Genomic DNA, 14,357 nt, shown 5'->3' on the forward strand with positions numbered 1-14,357 from the left:
CAAGAAAGGAGTTAGTTATCTAACAGCTGATCAGATATGGAAACACCAATGTTGCTCCCAAGACTCTTTTCCTGTTTGCATCAGAGGATCAAGACAAGTTGTAAATTCTTTTTTAGAAAATGTTGAGAGGATTTACATTCTCTTTCCTCATCCATGACCTTCAAACAAACTACATTCTTGGAAACCACATGTTTTAGAGCCCAGCATGACTACAGTGCTGTCAATGGTTTTTAAACTGCAAGAACAAGTCTCCAGAGAAATTCTGATGACAACAGCTTGCATAGATAGAAATACAAAGGGAAATGTGAGCCAAGTATTGGGAGCAGTGGATGGGGATGTTGTGGAAAGATTACCAAGGGACATAAAAGTAAGGGTTTCCCCACAGTGGCTCAGTGGTTAGTACTGCTGCCTCACAGCGCCAGGGACCTGGGCTCAATGCCTGCCGTGGGTGACTGTGTGAGTTTCCTCCAGGTGCTCAGGTTTCCTCCCACAATCCAAAGACGCGCAGGTCAGGTGAATTGGTCATGCTAAATTGCCCATAGGTGCATTAGTCAGGGGTAAATACTATATAGGGTTAGGGAATGTGTTTGGGTGGGTTACTCTTTGGAGGGTCGGAGTGGACGTGTTGGGCTGAGGGGCCTGTTTCCATACTGTAGGGAATCTAATCTAAAACTGACATTTAACAAAGGAGTAAATTTAAAAGGAACAGGAGTTATAGAACATAGAACATCGAATAGAATAGGCCCTTCAGCCCATGATGTTGTGCCGACCATTGATCCTCATGTAAGGTAAACCTAATGTACGAACCCTCAAATTTCTGTGACCATATGCATGTCCAGCAATCTCTTAAATATCCCCAATGACCTTGCTTCCACAACTGCTGCTGGCAACGCATTCAATGCTCTCACAACTCTCTGCGTAAAGAACCTGCCTCTGACATCCCCTCTATACTTTCTGCCAAACAGCTTAAAACTATGACCCCTCATGTTAACTATTTCTGCCCTGGGAAAAAGTTTCTGGCTATCAACTCTATCTATGCCCCTCATTATCTTGTACACCTCAATTAGGTCCCCTCTCTTCTCCCCCTGTTAATGAAAGCCAAAACACCATATGCTTTCTTAATAACCCTGTCCACCTGGGTGGCAATTTTAAGGGATCTGTGTACCTGCACACCAAGATCCCGCTGTTCCTCCACACTGCCAAGCATCCTGTCTTTAATCTTGTACTCAACTTTCAAGTTCGACCTTCCAAAATCACCACTTCTCATTTATCAAGGTTGAACTCCATCTGCTACCTCTCAGCCCATCTCTGCATCCTATCAATGTCACGCTGCAGCCTACAACAGTCCTCTATACTGTCGACACCTCCAATCTTTGTGTCATCTGCAAACTTGCTAATCCATCCTTCAATCTCCTCATCCAAGTCATTAATAAAAATTACAAAGAGTAGAGGTCCAAGAACAGAGCCCTGTAGAACACCACTCACCACTGACTTCCAGGCAGAATACTTTCCTTCCACTACCACTCGCCAATTCTGTATCCAGACAGCTAAATTTCCCTATATCCCATTCCTCCTGACCTTCTGAACGAGCCTACCATTATGAAATGTCCAGATCACAGAATGAAGGCACCACTACCTTTTTTTTTACAGCAAGGACACTCAAGGTCAGCTTTGCAAAATTGGAGGAGCAGAAGTAGGATGGGACAGTGAATGAAGATGAAGAGTTAAGTACAATATTTTTGGCGCAGGAATCGTTGGTGAGGTGGTGGTGATGGTCCCAATGGAGGATAGGTCTGGAGTGACTTGTGTCAGTATAAATTTTAGTTGCAGTGGATAGAATGGTGGTATGCGTCTTCTGGAAGAAAGGAGACAACCTGCCATTTAATGGACCTTGCCAGCCCTCATTTAAGTCTGACAACAAGCTGTGAGAGAATCATTAACAAGCTAAATTATCGGAGGTTTGGTTTGGGATCATGGGTGGGCTGGGATCCAAGAAATTCTGATTCTTCAGACCCCACAAAGTAATTCAATATGCATATTTGATTGGAGGCCTTTAATCTGGTCAGAGTGGGCAAAGATGTCGGCTCCAATCAATGCTGATCTAAAATGGCAAATAAATATCCAATTTCTGTATTAGAAGGGGCCTATTGCCTGAAAGAAAATAATACATAAAGCATCCGTTGGTCAGTCCCTTTCAAAATTGTCACATTTCAGGCTTTACTGGAACAGTGAAGCAATCAACTCCACTTTGAGGTCATCACTGCCCCGTTGGCTCTCAAAAGGACCCCACTGAACCTAAACATGACAAAAGAATGACATCACAGGTTCTAAAAAGAGACACTGCATGATAGCAGACGATGACACATCCCTCCCAGGTTGTCACAATGCCTTCTATGCTTACTTTGAGCAGAACTTCGGCGGAGAGGTAACATCTATTCGGACAAGTCCTGATGAACCTATTCCAACAGTTACTGCACCAGAGGTCAGATCAGTTTTCCTTCGTGTGAATCCAAGGAAACCAATGGGACCAGGTGGATTACCAGGCCATGCACTCCGAGCATGCAGAGATTAACTGGCAGAGGTCTTCTCAGACATCTTCAATCCCTCCCTGCAGCAGGCCACTGTCCCTGCCTGTTTCAAGTGGGCCAACATCATCCTTGTGCCTAAGAAGGCTCATGCAGCATGTCTCAATGACTACCGCCCAGTCGACCTAACTTTGGTGATCATGAGGTGCTTTGAAAGGCTGTTCATGACATTAATCAACTCCAGCCTCCCCACTACTCTTGACCCACTCCAATTTGCCTACTGGGCCAACAGATCCACGTCGGATACCATATCACTTGTCTTTCACTCCTCCCTGGAACATCTTGACACCAAGAACAACTACATAAGAATCCTACTCATTGACTACAGTTCAGCCTTCAACATTATTATCCCCTCGAGACTGATGACTAAACTTAGTGATCTCAGATTAAGCCCCACTCTCTGCAACCGGATCCTCAGTTTCCTGACCCAAAGGCCACATTCAGTGAAGTTTGGGGACAATATTTCATCGTCACTATCACTCAACACTGAGCCCCCAGGGATGCGTATTCAGCACCCTACTGTACTCACTGTATACCCATGACTGTGTCGCCAAATAACAGACTAATGCCATTTACAAATTCACTGATGATACCACCATAGTCGGTCTAATCTTAGATGGTGACGAAACAGACTACAGACGGGAGGTGGAAGACCTGGAATAATGGTGCACTGAGAACAACCTAGCTTTCAATGCTGGCAACACCAAGGAACTCATGATTGACTTTCGGCTGGATGTTACTCATGCCCCCTACACATCAACAGTACAGAGGTGAAATGAGTGGATAGTGTCAAGCTCCTGGGGTGGTCATCCACAACAAGCTTTCTTGGACACTTCATGTGAACATATTGGTTACAAAGGCCAACAACATCTTTTCTTCCTCAGGCAGCTGAGAAAATTTGGCATGACGGTGAATACCTTGCAAAGTATCACTACCTGGTATGGCAATTGTACCATTCAAGATCAGAGTTGATTACAGAGAATGGTGAACTCGGCCTGGACAATCACAAAGGCCAACCTCTCATCTATAGAAGGCCCGCTGTCAAGGAAAGGCCGCCAGCATTCTCAAAGATCCATCCCACTCTGGCAACATTTTTCTACAACCTCTACCATTGGGGAGAAGGTACAGAAGCCTATCATGTGCGCTATCTGGTTTTGAAACAGTTTCTACCCTACTGTTGTTAGAATACTGAATGGACTCACTAACTCTTAACATTCGCATGTACCTGTGTTTTTGTTTTGCTGGTGTTACCTATTATTTACTTATCTATGCTACTTAACTCTGTGACCTGCCTGTATTGATCGCAAGTCAAAGCTTTTCACTGTGCCTCAGTAAACATGACAATAAATTCAATTTAATTCAGCATTGCTAAGGATTTCAATGACAGCGGGACTTGAGGGAAAGGCGAGAAAGGGCAGTGCTGTGCAGGTGATCATGAACAGGATATGTAAGAATAAAGTTGCATATTGATGTCTTATTGAAAATCAAGCATAATTGCTTGGGGCTGGGGTGTGACTGGGGCAGCATGGTGACTCAGTGGTTAGCACTGCTGCCTCACAGTACCAGGGACCTGGGTTCAATTCCGGCCTCTGGCAACTATCTGTGTGGAGTTTGCATGTTCTTCCTGTGATTGTTTGGGTTCCCTCCCACAATCCAAAGGGTGCTAAATTGTCTGTAGTGTCCAGGGATGTGTAGGTTGGTGGATTAATCAGGGGTAAATGTGGACTAATAAAGTAGGGGAATGGGTCTGGGTGGGATACACTTTGGAGGTTCGGTTTGGCCTAGGGATTCGATATTAAAAAAAAACTGTGCATGTTAGAGCTTCAATGCTACACTATGTTAACTGTCCACTGAGAAACTGCTAACCACTGACAATAGTGAATCTTGCTTCAGAAGAAAAACAGTGAAGTCACAATGCACTTTGCAGCTGAATGAAGTACTTATTTTGATGAAGTACCTTTTGAAATGTATTCAGTATTGCAAAGCAGGAAGTATGACAGCCACTTTGGAGACAGCAAAATCTCAATAACAGTAAAGAGATAATGACCATCAGGATAAATAATGAACAGGGATAAACCCTCCCCCTCCCCCCATTTCTTTGAGAATAGGATATTTCATTTATACCTGAGATCTCAATTCAAAGTCTCAACTGAAAGGCAGCACTTTTGCTTGTGCACACTTCCTGCAGTACAACACTAGGAGAGTCAATCTCAAATTATACGCTCAAACTCTGGAGTGGGATTTGAACTTATGCTCTTAGAGTGTCAGCCACTGAGAATCAAGAGGTGGTACTGAGCTGATTAGGGTTTGACAGTGTGTAGACTGTAGGAGGATAGGAATTCTCAGGTAGCCCACAACCCTGGGACTCAGCAAGTCTGGCAACATCAGTAGAGATAGAAACGGAGTGAAAACTTTCAAGTTCAGTAAGACCATAAAAATCAGGAACAGGAGTAGGCCATTTGGCATCTCAAACTTGGTCCACATTCAGTAGGAACATGGCTGATCTGACATTCCTCATGTTCACTTTCCTACCTTCACCCTTTCACCCTTGATACCCTGACTGATCAAGAATCTACCTCAGCATTAAATGTACTCAAAGACTCTGCCCCCACAGCTATCCATAACAAGGAGTTTCAAAGACTCACATTCCTCTGGGAGAAGAAATATCACCTCATCTGTCATAAATTTGCATCCGTTAATTCTGAGACGGTACCCTTTTGACCTACACATTCCCATGAGCGGAAATATCCTCTCAGCATTGACTCTCAAGCTCCTTATGAATCCTATATGTTTCAATGAGTTCACCTCCCTCTCTTCTAAATGAGTAAAGTCTCAAACCATTTAGTCTTTGGTTATAAAACAATCCCTCCATGCCAGAGATCATCCTAGATAACCTTCTCTGCCAAGGTTTTTTTTCCCAGGGTAGCAGAGTCCAAAACTCATGGGCATAGGTTTAAGGTGAGAAGGGAAAGATTTAAAAGGGACATAAAGGGGCAACATTTTCATATAGAGGTTGGTGCGTGTATGGAATGAGCTGCCAGAGCAGCTGATGGAGGATGCTACAATTACAGCATTTAAAAGGCTAGGAGAACGTGAGGACTGCAGATGCTGGAGATCAGAGCTTAAAAATGTGTTGCTGGAAAAGCGCAGCAAGTCAAGCAGCATCAAAGGAGCAGGAGAATCGATGTTTCGGGCATAACCCTTCTTCAGGAATGATTCCTGAAGAAGGGCTTATGCCCGAAACGTTGATTCTCCTGCTCCTTTGATGCTGCCTGACCTGCTGCGCTTTTCCAGCAATACATTTTTAAACATTTAAAAGGCATCTAGATAGGTACATGAATGGGATGGGTTTAGAGGGATATGGGCCAAATGCTGGCAAATGAGACTAGCTATGATGTGGAGGAGCTGGTGTTGGACTGGGGTGGACAAAATGGAAAATCACACAACAACAGGTTTATTTGGAAGCACTAGCTTTTGGAACACTGCTCCTTCATCAGGTAGTCTGAGCTGAGATGTCACCTTTTTTGTAAATAAAACCTTAAGTAATTTTGAGAATGTGACTTAAAAGAAGTTGTGTGATTTACATATTAATGATCCAAAACCGGCAACCATTTTAAAAGATGAAAAAACTTAACAGCAATCTAGGATTGTTCAAGATATCATTTCAGTTGCATGACACTATAAGTAATTCTGTGTCTTATGGTCCTGCTCCACAACCACCTGATGAAGGAGCAGCGCTCTGAAAGCCAGTGCTTCCAAATAAACCTGTTGGACTATAACCTGGTGTTGTGCGATTTTTAATTAAATGAGACTAGATCAGTTTAGGATGTCTGGTCAGCACAGACAAGTTGGACTGGAGGGTCTGTTTCGGGTGCTGTATAACTCTATGACTCCGAACTGCCTCCAATGAAATGACATAATTTCTTAAATAAGGGGACCAAATGGCTTCTTCTAAAGAGGCACTCAGTCTCCCCTACTCCTGCCGAGTTTCTCCAGCATCCTCTGTGATCATTTCTGGATTTCGGTGAAGATGTCTGGGGGAGACCCTGGCCCGGGGGTGGGCTGAAAGAAAAGCAGCCTCCTCCCCACACACACACACAAAAGATTGCGGATGAGGATGACTTCATTGCAGCCAATAATTGGGATGTGCCGGCAGATTCGAGTTGATTGGTTCCCACTAGAGGTCGGTCTGGAGCTTTTAAGGCGTATCTCTGACGGGGGAGGGGGAATGGTCACTTTTCTCGCCGGCGTAAGAATGCGGAACAAGTACAAGTGAGAGGCAGAGAGCAAGTTTGATGTGTGTGTGTCGCTGGCTTAGTGATAAGGCTTCGACCCCCCCCCCCCCACTTTGCTCTTTCATCTAATTTTAAGCCGATATGCAGCAACCAGGAAAAAAGTGGCTTATGATGAAACCATAGCAGCAGGAGGAGATTCTGGACAAATCCACTTTTTTTAAAAAAAGAAATAGAATATTTAAAAAGGAAACAAGAAATTGCAGCCTGCGAAGTCTTGCAAGGCATATTGATTTTGTTTTTATTCAAAAGAAAGGACAGAATCTATTCCAGCTGTCTTGATAGCATGGCGGTCGAGAGAAACAGGAGACTTTTGCAGGATCTGTTGGAGAATCCAGGGAACGAGGCGTGTGCGGATTGCGGTGCCCCGGGTAAGTAGCAGCCGAGACGGGGGCGAGAGAGGCTGCGTTTGATTATTAAACAAGAGATGCAAATAAGACGGGGGGTGGGGGACATCAAACGAGGGACAGTGCTCCTGTAGGGCACCTCCTCACTATACCTCCCTTGTCAAACACCTGTGAGCAGGAAGGGCAGTGTCATGAGCATCGAGAATTTGGCAGCGTTGCCCAGCATCTGCAGAATGGGGCATTTCTAGGGGACAAAAATTACTGTATCAATATCCGGTGATAGGGTGGACACAGTTGGGGCATGAAGGTTGCACTTAGTTCCTTTTAGAGCAATTCAGGGGCGTGCCTTCTGCTTTATTTTTCTCTTTCTCTCTCCCCCCCCCCCCCCCCCATAATTATATTCCACTTTTCTTGCTGAGGGTGGGGTTTTGTTTGCTTAAGGTCCCCACAGTGCCAACAAGGCGTGCACCTTATTACAGGTGCCCCTTCGCGGCAGACTCCAATGACAACACGGTTTTGTACTGTACTGTGTAAAACCTGGCACTGGGCGGATATGGACTTTGGTCCCGACTGCGATGTCAGATTTAATTACCAAGTCCCAATTTGGCAAGAGGGCGAGGTAGCTCCTAGAAATATTATATTTCTATCAATATTTAGAAAACATTCCTTTTTATTGGAGGTGTCTGTTGTATTTGGTGACCGTGGTAGAGGATAAAGTACAGTAAAGAGTGACATGGCAAAGAATACATGAGTTTTTTTTTGGGGGAGGGCAGCAGGGAAGGCAAGGGAGATTGAGTGTTAGTTATTTTGCATGTAATTATTTAAATTGACTTTATCCCTGGAGAAATTTTGAAATAGATTTTGTAAAGCATGACACAAGGTAATTCAACTAAAATCAAAACTGTATCAAATTAACTGGAAAAAAAAATGTGGAATCACTTAATACTGAATGACTTAATTCCAAAAACACAATTGTAATTTCAAACTGTCAGGCTGTGCAAGTTGATGGCACAAATATTATTCTGAGCACAAAAAACCTGAGGGTTTATTGTGTCTATAAATTCAAAAATATCAACCCCATGTGTTGCAAAAATAATTAAATTTAGTATTGGATAACCTCATGGTCCTGTCTGCTTTATGATGCTTCAGGCTGCATCCTTGTAAAACTGGATGTTCAATTAAACCATGACCTTGTCTTGTTCACAGTCACTTTCTGATTATTCCCAATCTCCTGCTCTGAGCTCATATCCCAGCAAGTTTTTTTTTTAAACAAGTACTTATCCAGTTCCTTCTGAAAACTACGTTTGAATCCACTTACTTTCAGGCAGCGCATTCACTGGGGGAATGAAAAAATCAGCAGTAAGTGGAGTGGGGTGGGGAGGATAGCTTTGAAAAAGAAAAAGGCAATCGCACCGACTTGGGGGAGGCAGTTCAAAAACCTGTCACTGAATTTCGGGGAGATAAATTTCCTTCAGCCTATTGGGGAAAGTTCTGAGACAGCGTACCTTCAATATGTGGTAGTAGCTTATTGTCCATGATTTTGTAGGAGCGGCTTTTGGACTGCGGTGGACAAAGTTGTCTGATTTTTAAAGTTGTCCGTATAAACAGAGCTATCCAAACACTTTATCATTGTGAACTTCTCCGTGAGTAACTCCAGTGCACACATGACACAGATAAGCAGGCTTTTTCAGACCGCCAAGACCATAAAAGTCAGATAGGACAGCCATCAAATTAGACATGCAAAAATAAGGCTGCTGAGCTTCAAAGGCTTGTATCTCCCATGTATTCATAGTAAATATGTCAACTATACTGTACTTGATTTACAAATTGTTTCACGGTCACTAGACAAATGCGTTATGGTGTTTGATGAGCTGCTCAGAGTCCCGTTTGTCCAGTCAAGCTACAAATTGAACTGTTTGACAAATGAAGAGCCATCTGCCTGTCTAGTTCTGTGATTGAGATGTTCAGCCGTATCTTCTGTACCCTGTATGTTTCTGTTCTTATTGAAGTGAATTCTGGGATGGGGGCAAGGGTCATTAAGTATGACACCAGTAAGTTTATGCAACCATAAAGTATTTGGTGGACTGGAAAATTACATGGAGGCAATGAATTGGCACAACTTCAAGTTCAGTTGAATAAAATTCCATATTAGATTGGAAACAAACAGAAATTGATGTTTAGCAGTATCTGTGGAGAGAAATTAGGGTTAATGTTTCAGATAAAGTTACCCTTCCGAACCGACTGACACCACCTCAACAATATATTCTTGGACCCTTGTTTAACAAGGCCCAACATAACCTTCTCCAGGCTTCACGTGACCAGCAACAATCCTTTAACTTTCTAGTGATAGCCATAATTCATGAGAATGAAATAAAAATGTAAAATGCTGGATCTATTCTGCAGATATTTACAAACATAAAGTGATTTGCTGTTGATAGTGAGCATAAAGGGAAGCCTGTTTTTTTTTGGTTTCAAACTCCTCCAACCTCTGTCTCGCTTTCCTCCTTTAAAGATGCCCCTTTGAAATCATCTTTAACGTCATCTTTCGGTCACCTGTCCTAATACCTCCTTGTGTGACTCATTATCGGGCTGGACTCTGAACAGTATTGATGTATCATGGGATCTTGGGGTTCAAGTCCATAGCTCCCTAAAAGTGGCCACACAAGTAGATGGGGTGGTTTTTTTAAAAGAAAAATGTATGGCCTGTTCGCCTTTATTGGTTGGGATATTGAGTAAGACTTAGGATGTCATGTTGCAGCTTTAAGTGTGGCCTAGCCAAAGTCTTACAGAGTATAGCATTCAGTTCTAATTGCCACACTGCAAGAAAGATGTGGAGGCTTTGGAAAGGGTGCAGAAGAGGTTTGCCAGATGCTGCCTGAATTAGAGTAAGAACTACAAGTAAAGCTAGAAAAACTCTGGTTATTTTCTCTGGACCCTCAGAGGCTGATGGGTGTACTGAGAGTCAGAGTCATACAGATGTACTGCAGGGAAACAGTCCCTTCGGTTCAACTTGTCCATGCCGACCAGATATCCCAACCTAATCTAGTCCCATTTGACAGCACTTGGCCTATATCCCATAAACCCTACCTACTCATACCCATCCAGATGCCTTTTAAAATGTTGCAATTGTGCCATTGCCCACCACTTCCTCTGGCAGCTCATCCATACAGGCACCACCCTCTGCATGGAAAAAGTTGCCCCTTAGGTCCTTTTTATTTCTTTCCCCTCTCACCCTAAACCTGTGCCCTCTAGTTCTGGACTCCCCCACCCCAACGAAAAGACTTTTGCCTATTGATCCTAATCCGTCCCCTCATGATTTTGTAAACCTCTATAAGGTCACCCCTCAGCCTCTGACGCTTCAGGGAAAACAGCCCCAGCCTGTTCAACCTCTGCCTATAGCTCAAATCCTCCAACCCTGGCAACATCCTTGTAAATCTTTTCTGAACACTTTCAAGTTTCACAACATCTTTCCGATAGGAAGGAGACCAGAATTGCCTGCAATATTTCAACAGTGGCCTAACCAATGTCCTGTACAGCCCCAACATGACCTCCCACGTCCTGTACTCAATACTCTAACCAATAAGGGAAAGCATACCAAATGCCTTCTTCACTATCCTATCTAACTGTGACTCCACTTTCAAGGAGCTATGAACCTGCACTCCAAGGTCTCTTTGTTCAGCAACACTCCCTAGGACCTTACCATCAAGTGTATAAGTCCTGCTAAGATTTGCTTTCCCAAAATGCAGCACCTCACATTTATCTAAATTAAACTCCATCTGACACTCTTCATCCCTGGCCCATGTGATCAAGATCCCGTTGTAATCTGAGGTAAGCTTCATTTCTGTCGACTACACCTCCAATTTTGGTGTCATTTGCAAACTTGCTAACTACACCTCCTATGTTCATCATTTATAGAAATTATTTGAATGTGAAGAAAAGCAGTGGACCCAGCACCGATCCTTGTGGTACTCCACTGGTCACAGGCCTCCAGTCTGAAAAGCAACCCTCCACTACCAATCTCTGTCTTCTACCTTTGAGCCAATTCTGTATCCAAATAGTCTATAAAATTGAGATGCACAGATAAGGTTGATAGTTGAATCTTTTTCCCAGAGTTGAAATGTCCTACTCTATGGGGTATGCATTTAAAGCAGGAGGATGAAGGCTCAAAGGAGATGAGGGGCAGATTTTTTTTTTTTAAGAATGGTAGGAGTCTGTAGTGTGCTGCCAGAGGTGGTGGTGGAGGCAGCTACAATAGGGGTGTTTAAGGAAACCTTACATAAACATACGACTATGCAAGGTCCAGGGGTAGGCAGAAGGGCTTAGTTTAATTTGGTGTCATGTTCGGCATAATATCCTGGGCTGAAGGGCCTGTTCCTGTGCTGTACTGGTCTGTTCTAATTACCATCATTAAGTGGTTCAGGACACTTTACTGCGTTGAAAGGGCTGCTTAGAAGCCAGTGGTTGTGGTTGATGTCAGTGCTACAGCTAAAGAAAGCCCAATTTGTTTGATTTCCACCAATAGTGCTGTACAACATCAGGTGGGCAGTCAGTCAAGTCCAGGGTTGTGTGTAATAACCATGTAGCTCAAATAGGAGGTCTCGAGCATGCAATATCTGATCTTTATTGAATTATTGACTCCAAAACAATCATCCACTCTGATGCCCAAAACATGGCCAGATGAATGACAAGGTGCTCTGGAAAGGTTGGGACATTCCTATCTTTTTCAGCTTTGGTCAGGGCCTTAGTTAACATATTAAAATGGAGTCACTATATAGACAGTGTAAATGCTATCTGCTTGATGATCTCCCCTTCCCTCCTGGTTGGTCCACTGTCTATTCCAATGCCAGCTCATGGTCTAGGAATGCATGGCAGCACCTGAATGTAAATGTTAGTGTGTTCTGTGAAACTGAAGAACTTTACATTTCTATATCACCTTTCACAAACTCAGGACATGTCTTGCAGCCAATGAAGTACTTTCCAAAGTGTAGTCTGTGTTGACTTTGAAGAGTTGCAGCTTCGCACAACAGCAAATGGAGCTTGCAATTGGTACAGCAGCTGTATAAATGGTTTACACCACTTGTGCAAATGCTGCACATCCTGTTGGAAAAGCTGTTTGATCGTGGGATGAGGGCATTGTTGGGAAGGCCAACATTTATTGTCCATCTCTAACTGCTCTTGAAAAGGTGGTAGTGAGCTGCTGCCTTAACTGCTGCAGGCCGTGTGGAATGAATACATCCACCAGTGCTGGTATTCTCCAGTGCCTGCTGTCCTTGTTCTCCTAGGTAGGAGAGTAAAGGGTTGGGAAAATGCTGTCAAAGGAGCCATGGCACATTCCTGCAATGCATCCTGTTTGTGTGAAACATTGCTGCCATTATGTTGCTTGTGGAGGGATGAAGGAAAAACTACAAATTATGATCTGAAGCGGCCCATTATAACCCGCACTGCTAGCAAGTTTTGAAGATTTGTAGCTCAGATGTAGGCTTGCTCGCTGAGCTGGAAGGCTCGTTTTTGGATATTTCGTCGCCATACTAGGTAACATCACATTGAGTCTCTGAATGAAGCACTGGTGGTGTAGCCCGCTTTTTATTTATATGTTTGAGTTTTCTAGGGGTGGTGATGTCATTTCCGGTTCTTTTTCTCAGGGTGGTAAATGGGATCCAAGTCAATGTGTTTGTTGATAGCCACAGATGCTGCCAGACCTGCTGAATTCCTCCAGCAATTTGTTTTTGTTGCAGTACATCTCCAGCCTTCCTTTTACCCACAGCTCATGTTACTCTTTCAAACAATTCCAATAAATTGGTTAAATATGATGTCCCTTAAACATAATTGTGCTGACTCTTCCCACTTACCTTGAGTTTTTCCAAGTGCCCAGTTATGATGTTCTTAATGATTTGATTCTAACAATTCTTGATAGCTGTTAAGCTAGCTGCCTATATTTCCATTTTCCACATTTTCCTTCTTGAATCGAGGGGTCTTATTTATTTTCAGTCTGATAAAACACTTCGAGTTAACACCAATGCATCTACTACCTTGGTAGCCACCTTTTTTAAGGTCACATTGATTTTAGACCCCATCTACCTTCCCGGGGGGGGGGGGGACTGGAAATGATGACACACCCATCTTAAGAAGCCACGATTAGATTACTTAGTGTGGAAACAGGCCCTTCGGCCCAACAAGTCCACACCGACCCTCCGAAGAGCAACCCACCCAAGCCCATTCCCCTACATTTACCCCTTCACCTAACACTATGGGCAATTTCCCATGGCCAATTCGCCTAACCTGCACATTTTTTGGACTGGGAGGAAACTGGAGCACCTGGAGGAAACCCACGCAGACACTGGGAGAAAGGCAACTGTCTGTTTGGAGTTTGCACAAAGGCAGGAATTGAACCCCAGTCTCTGGCACTGTGAGGCAGCAGTGTTAATCACTGTGCCACCGAGCCACCCTATAAAGAGAGAGCTGGGGCGTACTACCAGCACTTCACTGGATGCTCTCACTGATGTTACCTGGTCATGGCAATGAAACTCTGAAAACAAACCTTTCAGCTCAGTGAGCTAACCTACATGCATATCATCAACCTGAGCTAAAAATCTTCTCAAAAATCACTAACCTTAGGATGGCATCCACTTGGAGCTGGCAGGTCTCAACGTGCAGCTCCATCAGTTTCCTCTGTGTCGCTTCTCTAGAAATAATTACTTTTCACCAGGAATATTTCTCTTCCTTCAACTTCTACACTTAAATTTTGTTTTTGTATCCTCCTATAGTGATAACAGAAGTAAAATATATATTCATTGCATCATTACTTTCTAATCCACTATTAACTTCCTCATTTGCTTTTGTGGAACAACACTTTTTTTTTTAAGTGATGAGTAGGAAAGGGGTAACATAGAACATAGAAAAATACAGCGCAGTACAGGCCCTTTGGCCCTCGATGTTGCGCCGATCCAAGCCCACCTAACCTACACTAGCCCACTGTCCTCCATATGCCTATCCAATGCCCGTTTAAATGCCCATAAAGAGGGAGAGTCCACCACTTCTACTGGCAGGGCATTCCATGAACTCACGACTCGCTGAGTAAAGAACCTACCCCTAACATCTGTCCTATACCTACCACCCCTTAACTTAAAGCTATG

General features: G+C 43.6%; 1 protein-coding gene across 1 annotated transcript in view; it reads left to right on the forward strand.

The window, feature by feature from the left end:
* The first annotated feature begins 6,786 nt into the window (after nt 1–6,786).
* LOC122560572 (arf-GAP with dual PH domain-containing protein 1-like) overlaps nt 6,787–14,357 on the forward strand; it is a 128,281-nt gene continuing 120,710 nt past the window's right edge. The window contains exon 1 of the mRNA XM_043711333.1: nt 6,787–7,248. Within this exon, the coding sequence (XP_043567268.1) occupies nt 7,164–7,248 (85 nt within the window). The 5' untranslated portion in view covers nt 6,787–7,163. The remainder of the gene's footprint in view (nt 7,249–14,357) is intronic.

Source organism: Chiloscyllium plagiosum, chromosome 21 (genome assembly GCF_004010195.1).
Source record: "Chiloscyllium plagiosum isolate BGI_BamShark_2017 chromosome 21, ASM401019v2, whole genome shotgun sequence".
Taxonomy (NCBI): Eukaryota; Metazoa; Chordata; class Chondrichthyes; order Orectolobiformes; family Hemiscylliidae; genus Chiloscyllium; species Chiloscyllium plagiosum.